The sequence below is a fragment of the Cervus elaphus genome, chromosome 13, assembly GCF_910594005.1.
Source record: "Cervus elaphus chromosome 13, mCerEla1.1, whole genome shotgun sequence".
Taxonomy (NCBI): Eukaryota; Metazoa; Chordata; class Mammalia; order Artiodactyla; family Cervidae; genus Cervus; species Cervus elaphus.
The window spans coordinates 10,043,884-10,061,674 of NC_057827.1; the positions used below are offsets into that span (position 1 = coordinate 10,043,884).

General features: G+C 48.8%; 1 protein-coding gene across 1 annotated transcript; it reads left to right on the plus strand.

The window, feature by feature from the left end:
- The first annotated feature begins 977 nt into the window (after positions 1-977).
- Positions 978-17,509, plus strand: LOC122707022 (protein scribble homolog). Its single transcript, XM_043922661.1, is given in 6 exon segments — positions 978-1,084; positions 5,356-5,602; positions 14,902-15,531; positions 15,534-17,237; positions 17,313-17,424; positions 17,427-17,509. Coding segments are annotated over 6 exon segments (2,883 nt in total).
- The last annotated feature ends 282 nt before the right edge of the window (positions 17,510-17,791 follow it).

Below are 17,791 nucleotides of genomic sequence, written 5' to 3' on the forward strand. Positions count from 1 at the left end.
AACACTCATTGTTTGCATCTCTGATTTCCCTACCGGAACAGGGGCTCCTTAGGGCAGGGTGTATCAGGGATCCCCTCAGCCAACACAGTGCCTGAGTGTGGAGCAGCCATCAAATGCCCACTGATCTGGGCAAGAAAGGCCGAGGCAGCATCTGCTGGACTTACCTGCACCTCCATGCCTCCCACTCCTCAACCCACTTGCCCCCAGAATCTGCCTTTGCCCTGCCATCAGAGCAGCTCTTACTCTTGCCAACAATGACCCAAATCACTAATCTCACCCTGCTGTGCATCAGTTTTCAGCTGATTCAACTTCTGGGCAGAATCTACAGTCACCCCTCTGTTTCTGGACCCGTCTGACAGCCCCCCCGCCCCCCACCCCCACAAGCTCTCCTCCACCGTCCCACCCCACCCCGCCCTGCCCCGGCCACCCTGTCCTGGCCTCCTTATGCCAGGCTCTCCAGTCTCCCCCCAGCATCATGCTCCCCCGGGCGTGCTGCCTCCCCGCTTCTGGGCCCTCCCCAGTCGTGCCCCCTGCAGCTGCCCCCCCAGCCTTGGCCCCGCCACACCCCTTAGGGACTCCCTCACGCTTGTCCACCCTGGACCTTGCCTCAGAGCTTCCAGTCTGACTTCACCAGTGGCCCACTTGACAGATATACTTTGATGTCTCACTGTTGCCTCAAACTCTATGTGGCCAATGTGTGAATTCTTGTTCTTTCTGCTCAACCTAATCTGGCTCCAGTGTTTGCCCAGCTCCACAGACGGTTCCACCATCCGTTTGCCTCCCTCAGCTCCACAGCTTTGCCAATAGTTTGTCTCCTAAATATATTTTTAAATATTTAAAATCTTTATCATGACAGAACATTTGACATGGGATTTATCCTCTTACATTTTCAAGGGCACAGTACGGTGTTGTTAACTAAAGGCACAGAGTTGAACAGCAGACCGCCCAGAATGTCTTCATCTTGAATAACTGAGACAATGCGCGTTGATTCTGTTGCCTGTTGCCTGGTGCCCCTCCCTCTAGCGTCTGACAACCACCTTTCTACTCTCTGCTTCTATGAGTCTGACAGTTTTAGATACTTCCGGTAAGTAGAATCATACAGTATTTGTCCTTCTGTGACTGATGCACTTTACTTAGCATAATGTCCTCAAGATTCACCCGTGTTGTTATATATTGCAGGATTGCTTTCTTTTTTAAGGCTGCCTAATACTCCTTCAGGTGTATATACCACAGTTTCTTCATTCATCTGTTGATAGACACTGAGATTGTTTCCACCTCTTGGCTATTGTGAATAGTGCTGCGATGCATGTTGGAGTGCTACTACCTCTTCAGGATCCTGATTTGGGGGGATACGCCCAGAAGTGACATTGCTGGATCATATGATAATTTAATTTTTAATTTTTTGAAGAACTGCCATACTGTTTTCAATGGGGGCTACATCATTTTCTATTCTAACCAACAGAACACAAGGGTTCCATTTCTCCATGCCCTCACCAACACTTGTTTAGTTTTGGTTTTTTGCTAACAGTAATCCTGACATGTGTGAGGTGATACCTTGTTGTAGTTTGATTTGCATTTCTCTGATGAAATGTTGAGCATCTTTCTTGGTCCACTCATTTCTCTTGGTCCCCACTGCCACCACCCAATTCAGAGAGCATCCTCTCCTGCTCAGCTTCTTGCAGGAATCTCCAAACAGGTCGCACCTTACCCACCCTCTCCTGCCTGCACCCCACCCACTCCACACAAGCAGGGAACTCTTTCCAAACACAAACCATTCCCTTGATGAAACACTCTACTTCCCCCATTATTCTCAAGATAAAAGTGAGAATCCCTAGTGCAGTTCCCTCACCTCATCAGCAGGGTTCCAGGTTCATCTCTAGATTTCTGCAGGTTAGCCACACCAGCTTTACTGGAAGTGTGCATCCGCATTCCTGTATCACTTACACAAACTCCTGCAGGTAACCCTTCACCTCCTTTGGAGCTCAGTTCAGATACCCCTTCATGCCAGCCATCTGCTGGACATCACATACACATTCCTGTGACACCACGTGCTTCTTCTTCCTTAACTCCCTATGTGTGCTGTGTGTGCTTAGTCACTCAGTTGTGTCCGACTCTTTGCAACCCCATGGACTACAGCCTGCCAGGTTCCTCTGTCCAAGAGGATTCTTCAGGCAAGAATACTAGAGTGGGTTGCCCTCCTCCAGGGGATCTTCACAACAAGGGATGGAACCCAGGTCTCCCACATTGCAGGCAGATTCTTCACCATATGAGCCACCAGGGAAGCCCATGATTGTGATTAAATAATGCAGAATGCATTATTTATAATAATCCAGAATGCAAATTACGGTAGAGCAGGGTACACATGCATCTGGTCCTCACTGTCTCTGCAGGGCCTAGAAAGAATCCAGCACCCACCAGGACTCAGCCAATACTTCTGGAGTCCATTCTCAATGAGTTTTGCTTATTCAGAAGCAGCTCCTCCAGCTGTGTTGAAAGCAAAGTCCTAGAGTCTTGACACGTGGCTCAGTTTCTCGAGACTGTGCTCTCACTGGTAAAGAGGAGTAACTATGTGGGGTCACGCCTGGTCAGCAAACGTCAGTGGTTACCAAGTGAGGTCAGAGTGACAAAATCTCTCTTCTTTCCTCCTGATGGAGACATCTACTAACTGCATACAGAGTGGAGACCAGATTAAGCAGTTTCCTAGGCCTACAGTAACAAAGTACCACAGGCTGGGGGCTTAAGCAACAGAAATGCATTGACTCATGATTCTGAAGGCTGAAAGTCTATAATCGAGGTACTAGCAGCACTGGTTCCTTCTGATAACAGGGAGGGAAGGCATGTTCCAGGCCTCTAGCCCAGTTTATGATGGCTGTGGCAATCTTTGTGTTCCTTAAAAACATCACTCCCATCTCTGTTTTCATCTTCACGTGGTATTCTCCCTGTGTGGGGGCATGTACTCAAATTTCCCCTTTTTGATGGAAAATGGAGCCATGTATGTGTATGGCTGAGTCTCCTTACTCTTCACCAGAAACTGTCACAATCTTCTTGGTTAATCAGCTGTACCCCAATACAAAATTAAATTTTTTTAAAATTTCCCCTGTTTATAAAGACACTGGTCATGGGGTATTAGGGGCCCACCTTACTCCAGTATAATGGCATTTTAACTAATTACATATGTAACAATCCTATTTCCAAATCAAGTCACATTGTAAAGTATGAGGGGTTAGGACACCAACTTCAGGTTGGCAGGGATACAGTCCAACCCACAGTATAACCTGTCCACAGGGTCTGAAAAGGAGCTCCCAGGTGCCCTGGGTGGGGTGACTCGGCATGGATGGGGTCCTCTGTGATGGCTCAAATGTGGGCCGAGGGCCCCGTGTGGCAGGCACGAGGCTATGTGACCAACACAATGTACCCTCCAATCCTACCTGGCCTCAGAAAGTCACTTTGGTTTTTTTCATATTAATTAATTTGGTGGTGCCGGGTCTTAGTGGAGGCACATGGGATCTTTTTCAGTTGCAACATGCGGGCTCTTAATCACCACATGCAGGATCTAGTACCCTGACGGGATTGAACCCGAGCCCCCTGCATTGGGAGTGCAGAGTCTTAGACCCCGCACCACCAGGGAAGTCCCTCGCGAAGTCACTTTGGAATGAAGGGGATCTCTCTCACCTCCAGAGCAGGCAGGGAGCCCCACTACATCTCCAGTGACGACTTGAGAGAGAACCTCTCCAGGGCTCTCCTGAGATGCATGGCCCAGGCATCCCATCACCGGAGGACTCTCCCTGACTGCAAGGGACCATGGCGTCGACAGTGGCCTTGTCTCACAGAGGAAGGCACCATCCCTCCCCGCCCCTTTCCCCTGTTACCTTCTTCATAACTTGCAGGCTGAATAGAAGTGATCAAGCATTGCTGGGGCACGGTTCGGCCCCCAAGTCTGCATGGCGGGCTTCACAGGAAGGGCTCCTTGTCTTGCAGGGGTCTATGGGGTGCACCCACTACAGCCACACCTGACTACCGGACTCCACAGTCTGTGTGACCCCACAGCAGCCAGAAGACATGTCAGCCCCTTCACACTTAGCACTTTGTCTGATTTGAAGGTGGCAGAGAAATTCCTACTGACGCCACTCCCTAAGGCCAGATGGTCACAATCCTAATTTCCCCCTCACTTCCTTTCTCTCACACGTATCCCAGCTCCTCGTTTAAACAAAGGCCTAAAGCTGGTGAAGACTCCTGAGAGTCCCTTGGACTGCAAGGAGATCCAACCAGTCCATCCTAAAGGAGATCAGTCCTGAATATTCATTGGAAGGACTGATGCTGAAGCAGAAATTCCAATACTTTGGCCACCTGATGCGAAGAACTGACACATTTGAAAAGACCCTGATGCTGGGAAATATTGAAGGCGGGAGGAGAAGGGGACAAAAGAAGATGAGATGGTTGGATGGCATCACTGACTCGATAGACATGAGTTTGAGTAAATTCCAGGAGTTGGTGGTGGACAGGGAAGCCTGGCGTGCTGCAGTCCATGGAGTCTCGAAGAGTCAGACACAACTGAGTGACTGAACTGAACTGACTGAAAGCTGGTGAGTGACAGCCCAGGCATATAGTAGGTGCTTGATAAACATTTCCCCAGTGCTTCCCATGCTCTCCACTGGCATTCCCAGCTTCTGAGTGGACCTGTCTCTAGCTGAGCACTCTCCCAACTCCTGTTCTGTGCCCCTTGCCAGGCAGGCTCCAGTCCCACAGCTGTCCCGCCACCTCAGCTAGAAGACCTCTCTCTAGAGGCCACCGGCATCCGCCTCCCAGTCTCCCTCAAGCCTGGCCTCACCTCTCCACTGACACAGCCTCCACCAGGCCCACACTTGCCTTCCCTCCAACTTGTGATTCTCCACTCTTGTGTTCTCCTTCCATCCTATCCATCTTCCCCTCTGCCCCCAAAGCCCCAGGACAGCGAGGGACCCCACGTCTAACCCTGCACCATCTGGATGTACACAGTCTGGCCTATGCTCCTCTGGTTGTCTTCCCCTGCCAGCCTCACTGTGTCACCCTCTGCCTCAGTCACTGTGAGACCCAACTCCAACATCACCTGTGACTCAGCTCTGATCACCTCATTCCTCACCCTTCCTCCCAGGACAGGTTGGACACATGTCTGCTGTGGCATTTGTCACGCCTTGTTGGGATCCTCTGTCAATTACCCACTCTCCCATAAGAGTACCAAAGGTCTTCAATCTCCAGGTACACAAAACCACAAGGCAGCATCACACAGAAGGCAAGCTGCCTGGCTCCAAGCCTGAGATTCTGATTGTGGAACCCAGAGATGGGCATTTTAACAACTCGGTGGTGGTCTTGTTGCAGGTGGTCCTTGGGTCCCACACTGAGACCCGCTGCTCTGGTGGGTTCCAGGCTGGGGGTCTGGTCTTGTTCGTGGGTGAGTGTCCTCAGCTCCTGCTTGGTGCCTGTCACAGGGAATGACAGCAGACCCCCAGTAGGGGCCTTGGCTCACATCATGGCTTCCCCCTTCCACCAGCTGAGGGACTATGGCAAGCCCCTCAGTCTCTCTGAGGTTGGCTCTGAGCTCCCTCTGAATCAGGAAGGCCATCAGGTCTGGCTCACAGAGTTGTGGGGAGAACTGGAAGAGACATCAACCTCAGCTCAGCTTTGAACCCAATACCCCACCTGTAAACAAGGCTGAGTCTATGGCAACCTGCGCTTGTTAAGATTTCTCAGAGGTGCTGAGGTCTCGCTCCAGCCCTATCAGGGAGTATCTACTTGCATACAAGTAGATGGAAAATCTACTGGGAGGAAAAATCCCCTCCCTTCTTTGGAACTGATGGAGATCAAAGCTTGTCCTGAGTTTGCCTAGGTCTTTTGTCAAGTTTTAGAAGGGTGAATAATAGTGCACAGAGATGAAAACACCAACATTTTCTAAGAAGACAAGAAGTAGGAAGTGTTTCCAGCACAGTGTGATGAGGATGGGCCTAGGGAGAGGACCGTGGAGTGCAGAAGTGGCCATGGGGCTGACACACAGACCAGCAGAAGTTCAAGTGGCCAAGGGCAAGGACCTGCCCGGAGCTCCGCACTCTGTGCAGGCGGGTTTCTCCTGGCACCCGGCTCTGGGCTCTGTCTCACCGTCACACTGAGTCTTTCATGTAGCAAATGTTAATTGAACGCATACTCCGTGCTGGTGCTGTGCTGGGCCTAGGGATACAGAGGTGAAAGATAGATAAGATAAGCCTCTATACAAGAGGATTTATAATATCTGGGTGTGTGTGGTGGGGGTAAGCAAGCAGGAGCAAGACAGTAATGCTGGGATGAAAGTGTGGAAGGACTGGAGAGAAGGACTTCCAAGAAGGAGTCTGGCCTTTACCTGTGAACTGAGACAGCAGAAGCCAATGTCTCATGTTTCAGAATTAAGACTTGTCTGGGCCCTGCATGCTGCCCTGCTTCTCCCAGCGCAGCCCAGGCCCTCTGCAACCTCATCCATTAGCTCCTGAGTCCACGACCCCATGGGAGCTGGGGTTGGTCAGCTCCCACGGGGTTGTAGAAGGACAGAGAGGACAGAAAGAGCTTGGAAGAGCGGGCACGCCAAGAATCCGAGGCTGGGACCCTGCTTCTCCGATATAGATTCCCTGTGCTAATTTTTGTATATCCAGCTATTTGGAGCTGCTGCTTCTTGGATTCTTATAAGCCTTTTGTAATCTTATTTAAAAAAATAGTTTGCATGGGCCAGTTTTGTTCATTCATTTATTCAAAAAAGTATTTATCAAGCATAGACCAAGTGCCAGGTGTAATGCTAGGTGCTTGAGTTATATCAGAGAACAATTTTAACAAAGATCTTGTTTTCATGGAACATGTGTTCTAGAAGGGGAAACAAACAATAAACAATGAGCATAACAAACAGATCAGTTATATAGTATACAGAAAGTTGTAGGAGCCAGGAGGAAGAAAGTAGAATAGAGTGAGGAAATTGGGGGCCTAGAGAGTAAGGGAGAAAATTACCTTATACAGAGCATAATGTTCAGGCGAGGCCTCACTGAGCAGGTGAATTGTGAAGACTTAGAGGAGGTGCAGGAGACACTGTTAGGATATCTGAGGGAAGAGTGCTCCTGGCAGAAGCACATCAAGTGCAAAACCCCATGTGGGAGTGCTTCTGTAATGTGCGAGAATCAGCGAAGTGCCTGGGGCTGGAGCAGAGTGACTGAAAGACAGAACTGAGGATAAAGATACAGGAGAGAGAAGGGGGCCTGAGACGGGGGAGCAGCCACTGAAAGGAAAGCAGAAGAATTCCAGCATCTGAGTTCCCTCTAAAACAATCACTGTGGATGTTATTTGGGACCAGATGAGGAGAAGAAACAGGGAGAATAGCTTGGATGCTATCACGTAGTTCAGATGTGAATCAAGAATGCCCTAACAGAGGTGGAAAGCAGGAAACTTGGTGCACAGTGGGCAGTTCTAGACCTGTCCTGCAAGAGGGCCAACAGGGTTTCCCGACAGATTGGATGAGGGCTGTAAGAGAAGAGAAAGGTTGAATTTGAGTGGGTTTCTGTTGCTTGCAGCCAAAAGAGGTGAGTCCTGAAACTGGTCCCCTTTGCTTTCACCAGAATTTCAAGGTAGTCAGGCTCAAGGCCTGGCACACTGCCTCAGAAACCACCCATCGCCCTATGAGAAACCAGAGGTGATGACTAAGCCAAGGGATTGAGTGAGCTGGGCTGTGTTTACACATAAAAGCCTGAAGTGAGACTGAACAAAGGGTGTGAATGAGAAATCCAGGAAATAGACCCAGGAGCTTATCTGGATTCAGCACATTTTCCCACACACTGTCAGCAACTGCAAGGCCAGTCCTCAGCTCTGTGGCTGAAACTTCTCAGTAAAGGCATCAGACCACACGCATCATTCAGTTTACCACAACTGTGCTGGTCTCATGGAAACAGTGGATACTCACCTATCTACCATCCGTGAGTCCCCCTACATTTCCCAGCCTCCCCTGTTAGTCAGTCAGGTCACATGACTAACTCTGGCCAATGGTCTACAGACACAGGCCATATGACTTCCTCCCAGGATAAGCAGTAAGAGGCAGTGCATGTCCTCCATTCCTCTCTTCCTCTGCTCCAGTGACCTGGGACAAAAATGGAGGTAGTCTGGGTTCCCTGAATCACTAAGTGGAAAGAACTACTACCAGCCTTCATTGGACCTTACATAAGAAAGAAACTTTGTTTATGAAAGGGTTAATTTATTGTGACAGTATGGTATAGCTTTCTCTGATGAATACCACTGGCCAAAGACTGTGGAACCAATTTAAACAATAATAAGATTAGTAAGATTCACAAACTACCTCATAGTTTAAAAGAGCTTTTGTTTACTCTCTTTTGATACTCACCTATTACATGAACTATGTAGTTCCCTTTGAACATTTTCAAATAAATACCTTCCGACCAACTGAAAAGAAAAAGCAATCATAGAGGAGTCAGTAGCTTTCCTTTGTAGAAAAGAAATGAAAAAGAAGACTTCTTTACTGAACTATCAAAAATTAATGTATACATAGAAACAAACTTACCAGGAAAAAAAAGCAGTGCTTATGAAAGCAATGAATTCTACTGAGGAAAATAATGTAAATTTTTAATAAATGGAGAAAGATATTTAGTTTTTTATTAGAAAGATCAATTGTAAAGATGAAAACTCTTTCCAAATTAGCTTATAAGTGTTATATGCTACCAATCAAAATACCAAGATGACTTTGAGAGACTTGACAGCATTAATACAAAGGGTCTCTTGGAGAATGAAAAGGTAACAGAGGAGAAAATTTGGATGGAAAAAGTACAAATGCGTGAGCAAATATCAAAAGTCTCTTAAAGCCACAATCATTGGGAAAGCATGGTACTGGCAGAGAAATAAAAATATCAATGAAAAACAAAAAAAAACCAAGTATTTCAGTAATAGAAGATAAACTCCAAACACATTAGTAAAAAGGGTTTAATTCTTTTCAAATTCCCAAATTCTGAAGTACTGCACACATTCCCAGGGAAGCAGCACTTAGTATGACAAAGATGCTCACTGGAAGGGTCTGAGATGGAAAAGGAAGCATTTAGAATGTTTTTGTGTTTGTGCATGTGTGTTTGTGACTTTGAAAAATCGTCCCCTATGTATATATGTAGCAAAGTGGTGAGAAAATGCGAAAGAACAATAAGCAATTCAAGACATTCCTTATTTCTTCAAGAGAAAGGAGAGAATGAGATCAGAATGGCCTCCAAAGGGTCTCCAAAGATTTGATGATATTCTGTTTATTAAGTTGAGTGTTGGGTAGATGAGGGTTTATTATATTATTTTTTATTCCTTAGGTAGACATTATACATATTCTTTGCATGTATAAAATATTCCTTAATACATTTTAAAGCCCCTGAGCTATATTGATATCCCTCCCAGGAAGATGTATCTAGCTCATATCTCCAGGAAAACAAGTGAAGAAATAAATTTTAGTGTCATCCTTTTCTTCCCTCAGCAACTCTCCCTCCCAGTCCCACCATATAAAAATTGACTTCCTGTACATCAGCAATCACATTTATAATTTTAATGGAGGGAAAATGTCATTTAAAAGAACATGAATTTTTTTAAACCCCCACAGGAAAAAAATTATAAATTCTATTATTGAAGAACATTTTATAAAACCTGAATAACTCCATAATTTTCATTGGAAATGCTCAAATTAGGGATAAAATCTCTCTAAAATGATACACAAACTGGAAAACTCCCAGCCAAAATCCTAAAGGATTCCTTGAAATTTGCAAAATGATTCTATTTAAAAATATATCTGAGATTGGCTTAAGATCCCTGAGTAGAAGAACATGCATTTACCTCATTGTGCAAAAACACTGAAATCACAACTAGCTGTTGAACAACCATCAACAGGAAGACACTGGAACCCATCAAAAAAGATACCCAACATCCAAAGAAAAAGAGAAGCACAATGAGACCACGAGACCATAAGAGGAGCACAATCATGATAAAATTAAAATCCTGTACCTGTTGGGTGGGTGACCCACAAACTGGGTGACAATTACACCATGGAAGTTCTTACCCTGTTGTGAAGGTTCTGAGCCCCACATCAGGCTTCTGAGGTTGGAGATCTAGCAAAGGGACTAGGAGTCTGTGGGGAATCTGGCTTTGAAGGCCAGCAGGATTTGATTGCAGGACTTCCACAGTACCAGGGGAAACAAAGACCCCACTCTTGGGAGGAACACACAAAATCTTGTGTGCACTAGGACACACAGCAAAAGAGCAGTGACCCCACAGGAGACTGAATCTAACCTACCTGCTAGAGCCGGAGGGTGTCCTGCAGAGGCAGGGGGTTGTGGTGGCTCACCATGGGGACAGGGGCACTGGCAGAAGCAGTTCTAGGAAGTACCCGGTGGTGTGAGTCCCCCTGGAGATTGCCATTAGCCCTACCATAGAGCCTATAGACTCCAGGGCTGGGTTCAGTTCAGTTTAGCTCACTTCAGTCGCTCAGTCGTGTACGACTCTTTGCGACCCCATGAATCACAGCACGCCAAGACTCCCTGTCCATCACCAACTCCCAGAGCCTACTCAAGCCCATGTCCATTGAGTCGGTGATGCCATCCAGCCATCTCATCCTCTGTCGTCCCTTTCTCCTCCTGTCCCCAATCCCTCCCAGCATCAGGGTCTTTTCCAATAAGTCAACTCTTCGCATGAGGTGGCCAGAGTATTGGAGTTTCAGCATCAGCATCAGTCCTTCCAATGAACACCCAGGACTGATCTCCTTTAGGATGGACTGGTTGGATCTCCTTGCTGTCCAAGGGACTCTCAAGAGTCTTCTCCAACACCACAGTTCAAAAGCATCAATTTTTTGGCACTCAGCTTTCTTCACAGTCCAACTCTCACATCCATACATGACCACTGAAAACACCATAGCCTTGACTAGATGGACCTTTGTTGGCAAAGTATTGTCTCTGCTTTTTAATATGCTATCTAGATTGGTCATAACTTTTCTTCCAAGGAGTAAGTGTCTTTTACTTTTAGAGCTGTAATCACCATCTGCAGTGATTTTGGCGCCCAAATAAATAAAGTCTGACACTGTTTCCACTGTTTCCCCATCTATTTCCCATGGAGTGATGGGTCCAGATGCCATGATCTTAGTTTTCTGAATGTTGAGCTTTAAGTCAACTTTTTCACTCTCCTCTTTCACTTTCATCAAGAGACTTTTTAGTTCTTCTTCACTTTCTGCCATAAGGGTTGTGTCATCTGCATATCTGAGGTTATTAATATTTCTCCTGGCAATCTTGATTCCAGCTTGTGCTTCTTCCAGCCCAGCGTTTCTCATGATGTACTCTGCATATAAGTTAAATAAGCAGGGTGACAATATACAGCCTTGACATACTCCTTTTCCTATTTGGAACCCGTCTGTTGTTCCATGTACAGTTCTAACTGTTGCTTCCTGACCTGCATATAGGTTTCTCAAGAGGCAGGTCAGGTGATCTGGTATTCCCATCTCTTGAAGAACTGTCCCTCGCGAGCTACCACACGCCTGAGGTCAGGGGCGGCAGCCGAGAGGAGCTACCCCACGTCCAAGGTCAGGAGGGGTGGCTGTGAGAAGATACCCCTTGTCCATGGTAAAGAGCAGCGGCTGTGCTTTGCTGGAGCAGCCATAAAGGGATACCCCACATGCAAGGTAAGAGAAACCCAAATAAGACGGTAGGTGTTGCGAGAGGGCATCAGAGGGCAGACACACAGAAACCATAATCACAGAAAACTAGCCAATCTGATCACAGGACCACAGCCTTGTCTAACTCAATGAAACTAAGCCATGCCGTGTGGGGCCACCCAAGATGGTCGGGTCATGGTGGAGAGGTCTGACAGAATGTGGTCCACTGGAGAAGGGAATGGCAAACCACTTCAGTATTCTTGCCTTGAGAACCCCATGAATAGTATGAAAATGCAAAATGATAGGATACTGAAAGAGGAATTCCCCAGGTTGGTAGGTGCCCAATAGCTACTGGAGATCAGTGGAGAAATAACTCCAAAAAGAATGAAGGCTGGGTTACCTCAGGACAAACAACTAAAGGGGGTGGGGAGTGGGGGGTGGGGAGCACAGCCCCACCCATCAGAAGATAAGTGGATTAAAGTTTTACTGAACTCAGCTCTGCCCACCAGAGCATGACCGAATTTTATCCACTGCCAGTCTCTCTCATCAGGAAGCTTGCACAAGCCTCTTACATAGCCTTAGATCCACCAGAGGGCAGACAATAGAAGTTAGAAGAACTATAATCCTGCAGCCTCCAGAACAAAAACTATAATAACAGAAAGTTAAACAAAACAAAAAGGCAAAGGATTATGTCCCAGATGAAGGAATAGATAAAATCCCAGAAAAACAACTGAATGTAATAGAGAATAGGTAACCTTCCAGAAAAAGAATTCAGAATAATGATTGTGAAGATGCTTCAAGATCTTGTGAAAAGAATGGAGGCAGAGACTGAGAAGATGCAAGAAATATTTAACCAAGACCTAGGAGAACTAAAGAACAAACTGAGATGAACAATACAATAACTGAAATGAAAAATACACTAGAAGTAGTCAATAGAAGAAAAACTGAGGTAGAACAGATAATGGACCTAGAAGACATAATGGTGGAAATCAGTGCCATGGAACAGAATTAAAAAAAAAAAAAAAACAACCACCTAAGGGACCTCTGGGGCAATGTTAAAGGCATTAACATTCACATTATAGGGGTTTCAGGAAGAGAAGAGACAGCAAGGACCTGACAAAATATTTGAAGAGGTAATAGCTGAAAAATTTCCCAACATGGGAAAAGAAACTGTCAAACAAGTCCAAGAAGTTCAGAGAGTCCCAGGCAGGATAAACCCAATAAGGAATATGCCAAGCCACATAGTAATCAAATTGATAAAAATAAAAGACAAATATAAAATATTAAAAGGAACAAGGAGGAAATGACAAGTACCATACAAATGAAGACCCAATGAGATTGTCAGCTAATTTCTCAGCAGAAACTCCACAAGCCAGAGGAAGTAGCATGATATGCTTTAAATGCTGAAATGGAAGAACCTAAAACCAAGAATGTTTTACCCAATGAGGCTCTCATTCAGATTTGATGGGGAAATGAAAAGATTTACAGACAAGCAAAAACAGAGAATTCAGCACCACCAGACTGGCTTTGCAACAAATGCTGCAGGAAACACAAGAGAAGGAAAAAAACCTACAAAAACAAATGTAAAACAGTAAGAACATATATATCAGCAATTACCTGAAATGTAAATGGATTAAATGCAGCAACCAAAAGACAGATTGACTGGCTGGACACAAAAACAAGACCCATATATATACTGTCTACAACAGACCTGCCTCAGACCTAGGGACACATACAAACTGAAAAAGTAAGGGAATGAAAAAAAAAAAAAAAAGTAAGGGAATGGAAGAAGGTATTCCAGGCAAATGGAAACCAAAAGAAGCTGGAGTAGAAATACTCATATCAGACAAAATCGACTTTAAAGCAATGACAGTTTTTAGAGAAAAAGGACACTACATAATAATCAAGGGATCAATCTAAGAAGATATAGCAATTTTAAATATATATGCATCCAACATAGAAGCACCTCAATATGTTAGGCAAAAATACTAACAACCATAAAGGGGAAAAGGGACAGTAACACAGTAACAATGGGGGACTTTGACACCCCACTTTCATCAATGGACAGATCATCCAGACAGGAAATCATTCAGGAAACACAGGCCTTAAATGACACATGTGTCATTAGACCAAATGTGTTTATCAATGTGTCATTGATATTTATAGAGCATTCTGTTCAAAAGCAGCAGAATACACATTTTCCTCAAGAGTACAAGGAACATTCTCTACGGTTAACCACATGCTGGGCCAAAAGGAGAGCCTTGGTAAATTTAAGAAAACTGAAGTCATATCAAGCAACTTTTCCAATCATAATGCTATGAGATTAGAGATAAACAATAAGAAAAACTACAAAAAACACAAACACTAGAGTCTAAAAATTATGCTACTAAACAACCTATGAATCACTGAAGAAATTAAGGAGGAAATAAAAAATACCTAGAGACAAATGAAAGTGAAAACACAACAATCAAAAACCTGTGGGATACAGCAAAGGCAGTTCTAAGAGGGAAGTTTACAGCAATACAAGTTTACCTCAAGGAGAAGAAAAATCTCAAATAAACAACCTAACCTCACACCTAAAAGAACTAAAGAAGGAACAAAAAAAACCCTAAAATTAGTAAAAGGAAAGAACTCACAAAGATCAGAGCAGAAATAAGTGAAATAGAAACAAATAAAACAATAGTAAAGATTAATGGGGGGGGGGGGGATGGTTTTCTGAAAAGATAAAGTTAATAAACCTTTACCCAGGCTCTTTAAGAAAAAATGAAAAGACTCAAGTTAATAAAATTAGAAGTGAAAAAAAAATTACAACTGACACCATGGAAATACAAAAGATCATCAGAGACTATGACAAGCAACTGTATACCAATAAAATGGACAACCTGGAATAAATGGACAAGTTCTTAGAAATCTACAGTTTCCCAAGACTGAACCAGGAAGAAACAGAAAATATGAACAGACCAATCACAAACACTGAAATTGAAACTGTGATTAAAAAACTCCCAACAACAAAAGTCCAGGACGTGATGGCTTCACAGGTGAATTCTATCTAACATTTAGAGAAGAGCTAACAGCTTTCCTTCTGAAATTGTTCCCAAAAATTGCAGAAGAAGGAAAACTTCTGAACTCATTCTATGAGGCCACTATCATCCTGATACCCAAACCAGACAAAGATACCACAATAAAAAGGAAATTACTGGTCAGTATCACTGATGAACATAGATGCAAAATTCCTGGACAAATACTAGCAATCTGAATCCAACAATACATTAAAAAGATCATCTGAGGAGGGCCCTGCAGCTCGGGCTGGGGTCCGAGTAGGTGACAAGCTCCTTGAGGTGAACGGCGTGGCCCTGCAGGACGCAGAGCACCAGCAGGCTGTGGAGGCGCTGCGTGGGGCAGGCGCCACCGTGCACATGCGGCTGTGGCGGGAGCGCAAGGTGGAGCCTGAGAACCCGGTCACCGTCACGGCCCTGCGGCCCGAGGATGACTACAGCCCGCGGGAGCGGCGAGGGGGCAGCCTGCGCCTGCCCCTGCTCCCACCCGAGCCCCCCAGGCGCCCCCGCCAGCGCCACGTGGCCTGCCTCGTGCGCAGCGAGAAGGGGCTGGGCTTCAGCATCACAGGCGGGAAAGGCTCCACGCCCTCCCGGGGCGACGGGGGCATCTTCATCTCCCGCATCGCTGAGGGGGGCGCCGCCCACCGGGCAGGCACCCTGCAGGTCGGCGACCGCGTCCTTTCTATCAACGGGGTGGACATGACCGAGGCCAGGTACGACCATGCTGTCTCCCTGCTGACCGCCGCCTCGCCCACCATCGCCCTGTTGCTGGAGCGGGAGGCTGGGGGGCCCCGAGCCCCGAGCCCTCCGCCCCACTCCTCCCCACCCCCCCCCCCCCCCCCCCCCCCCCCCCCGCTGCTGCCCCTGCTGCCCCAGGGGAGCCTGGGCCTCTGAGGCTGTCCCCTGGTTTGCTGGCCGCTGCCCTGGAGGGGCCGTACCCAGTGGAGGAGATCTGTCTGCCCAGAGCGGGGGGCCCCTTGGGGCTCAGCATCGTTGGGGGCTCCGACCACTCCAGCCACCCATTCGGTGTCCAGGAGCCTGGAGTGTTCATTTCTAAGGTGCTCCCGCGGGGCCTGGCTGCACGCAGCGGCCTGCGGGTCGGGGACCGCATCCTGGCAGTGAATGGGCAGGATGTGCGGGAGGCCACGCACCAGGAAGCGGTCAGCGCCCTGCTCCAGCCCTGCCTGGAGCTGGTACTGCTCGTGCGGAGGGACCCGCCGCCCCCGGGCATGCGGGAACTCTGCATCCAGAAGGCCCCCGGGGAGAGGCTGGGCATCAGCATCCGTGGGGGCGCCAAGGGCCATGCCGGAAACCCCTGCGACCCCACCGATGAGGGCATTTTCATCTCCAAGGTGAGCCCCACAGGAGCAGCTGGGCGAGACCGCCGTCTGCGGGTGGGGCTGCGGCTGCTGGAGGTGAACCAGCAGAGCCTGCTGGGCCTGACACACGGCGAGGCCATGCAACTGCTGCGCAGCGTGGGCGACACCCTGACTGTGCTGGTCTGCGACGGTTTCGACACCAGCACTGCCACCCCCGAGGTGTCCCCAGGCGTCATCGCCAACCCCTTCGCGGCTGGCCTTGGCCGCCGGAACAGCCTGGAAAGCATCTCCTCCATCGACCGGGAGCTGAGCCCTGAGGGCCCCGGCAAGGAGAAGGAGCTGCCCGGACAGATCCCACTGTGGGGCCCGGAGGCCACGGTGCTGCCTGGAAGTGGAGAGATGGCTGAGGTCCCCTGCTCCCCTGGCCACCAGCAGCCCCCGTCCCCGCCCTCCCCTGCCGAGCTGCCGGCCAACCTGAAGCAAGCCTATAGGACGTTCGCGGCTGTGCCCGGCCTACACCCGCCTCTGGACACCCCTGCCCAGCCCCCCATGCCCGGGCCCAAGGCCTCGCCGGAGCAGCTGTCCTTCCGCGAGCGGCAGAAATACTTCTAGCTGGAGATGCGGGTGCCTCAGGCCGAGGGCCCCCCTAAGCGCGTGTCGCTGGTGGGCGCCGACGACCTGCGGAAGATGCAGGAGGAGGAGGCCCGCAAGCTACAGCAGAAGAGGGCACAGATGCTGCGCGAGGCAGCGGCCGACACGGTGCGCCCAGAAGCTGATGCTCCCGAGGACGAGGAGCCTGAGGAGGAGCCACCCTGGGCCGGCCAGGGCCCCGCAGCTGAAGGGCTCGGCCCCGCGTCTCCCCCACCGCAGGGAGGCGGCGCCCCAGTGCGGACGGCCAAGGCCGAGCGGCGCCACCAGGAGCGGCTTCGCGTGCAGAGCCCCGAGCTGCCGGCCCCAGAGCGGGCCCTGTCCCCAGCTGAGCGCCGCGCCCTGGAGGCGGAGAAGCGGGCGCTGTGGAGGGCGGCCAGGATGAAGTCCCTGGAGCAGGACGCCCTCCGCGCACAGATGGTCCTCAGCAAGTCCCAGGAGGGCCGAAGCAAGCGGGGGCCCCTGAAGCGCCTGGCCGAGGCCCCCTCGCCCGCGCCCACCCCGTCACCCACCCCCTTGGAAGACCTCGGCCCCCAGACTGGCACCTCCCCAGGACGATTGGCCTTGTCTGGGAGGAAGTTTGACTACAGGGTGTTTGCTGCCCTCCCCTCTTCCAGACCTGTCTATGACATGCAGTCCCCAGATTTCACTGAGGAGCTGAGGTCCTTGGAACCACCTCCAAGCCCAGGTCTGCCAGAGGAGGATGGAGAGGTGGCCATGGTGCTTCTGGGCAGGCCCTCTCCAGGCTCCGCAGTCCCGAGGAGGTGGCCTTGTGCAGCAGCCGCCGGGCCCTGCGGCCAGGGCGCCGGGGCCTGGGCCCAGTACCCTCCTAGAGGGGCGGGGTGCCTCCCCCGACTTGGGGTGGGGGCCCTGCCAGCGCCAACACCACCCTCGCCCCGAGTCTTTTAACCTGGCCGGTAGCATTTTAAAGAGGTCCCCTGAGGAGTTCTGGCCACTGACTAACTGCCCCCTCCCCAGCCGGGACCTCCTGGCAAGACTGTAACTAGTGATGTTTGTACAACCAAAGACTCTATTTTGTGGTTTAAGGAGAATAAAATTGACTACGTTTTAAAAAAAAAAAAAAAGATCATACACCATGATCAAGTGGGATTTAT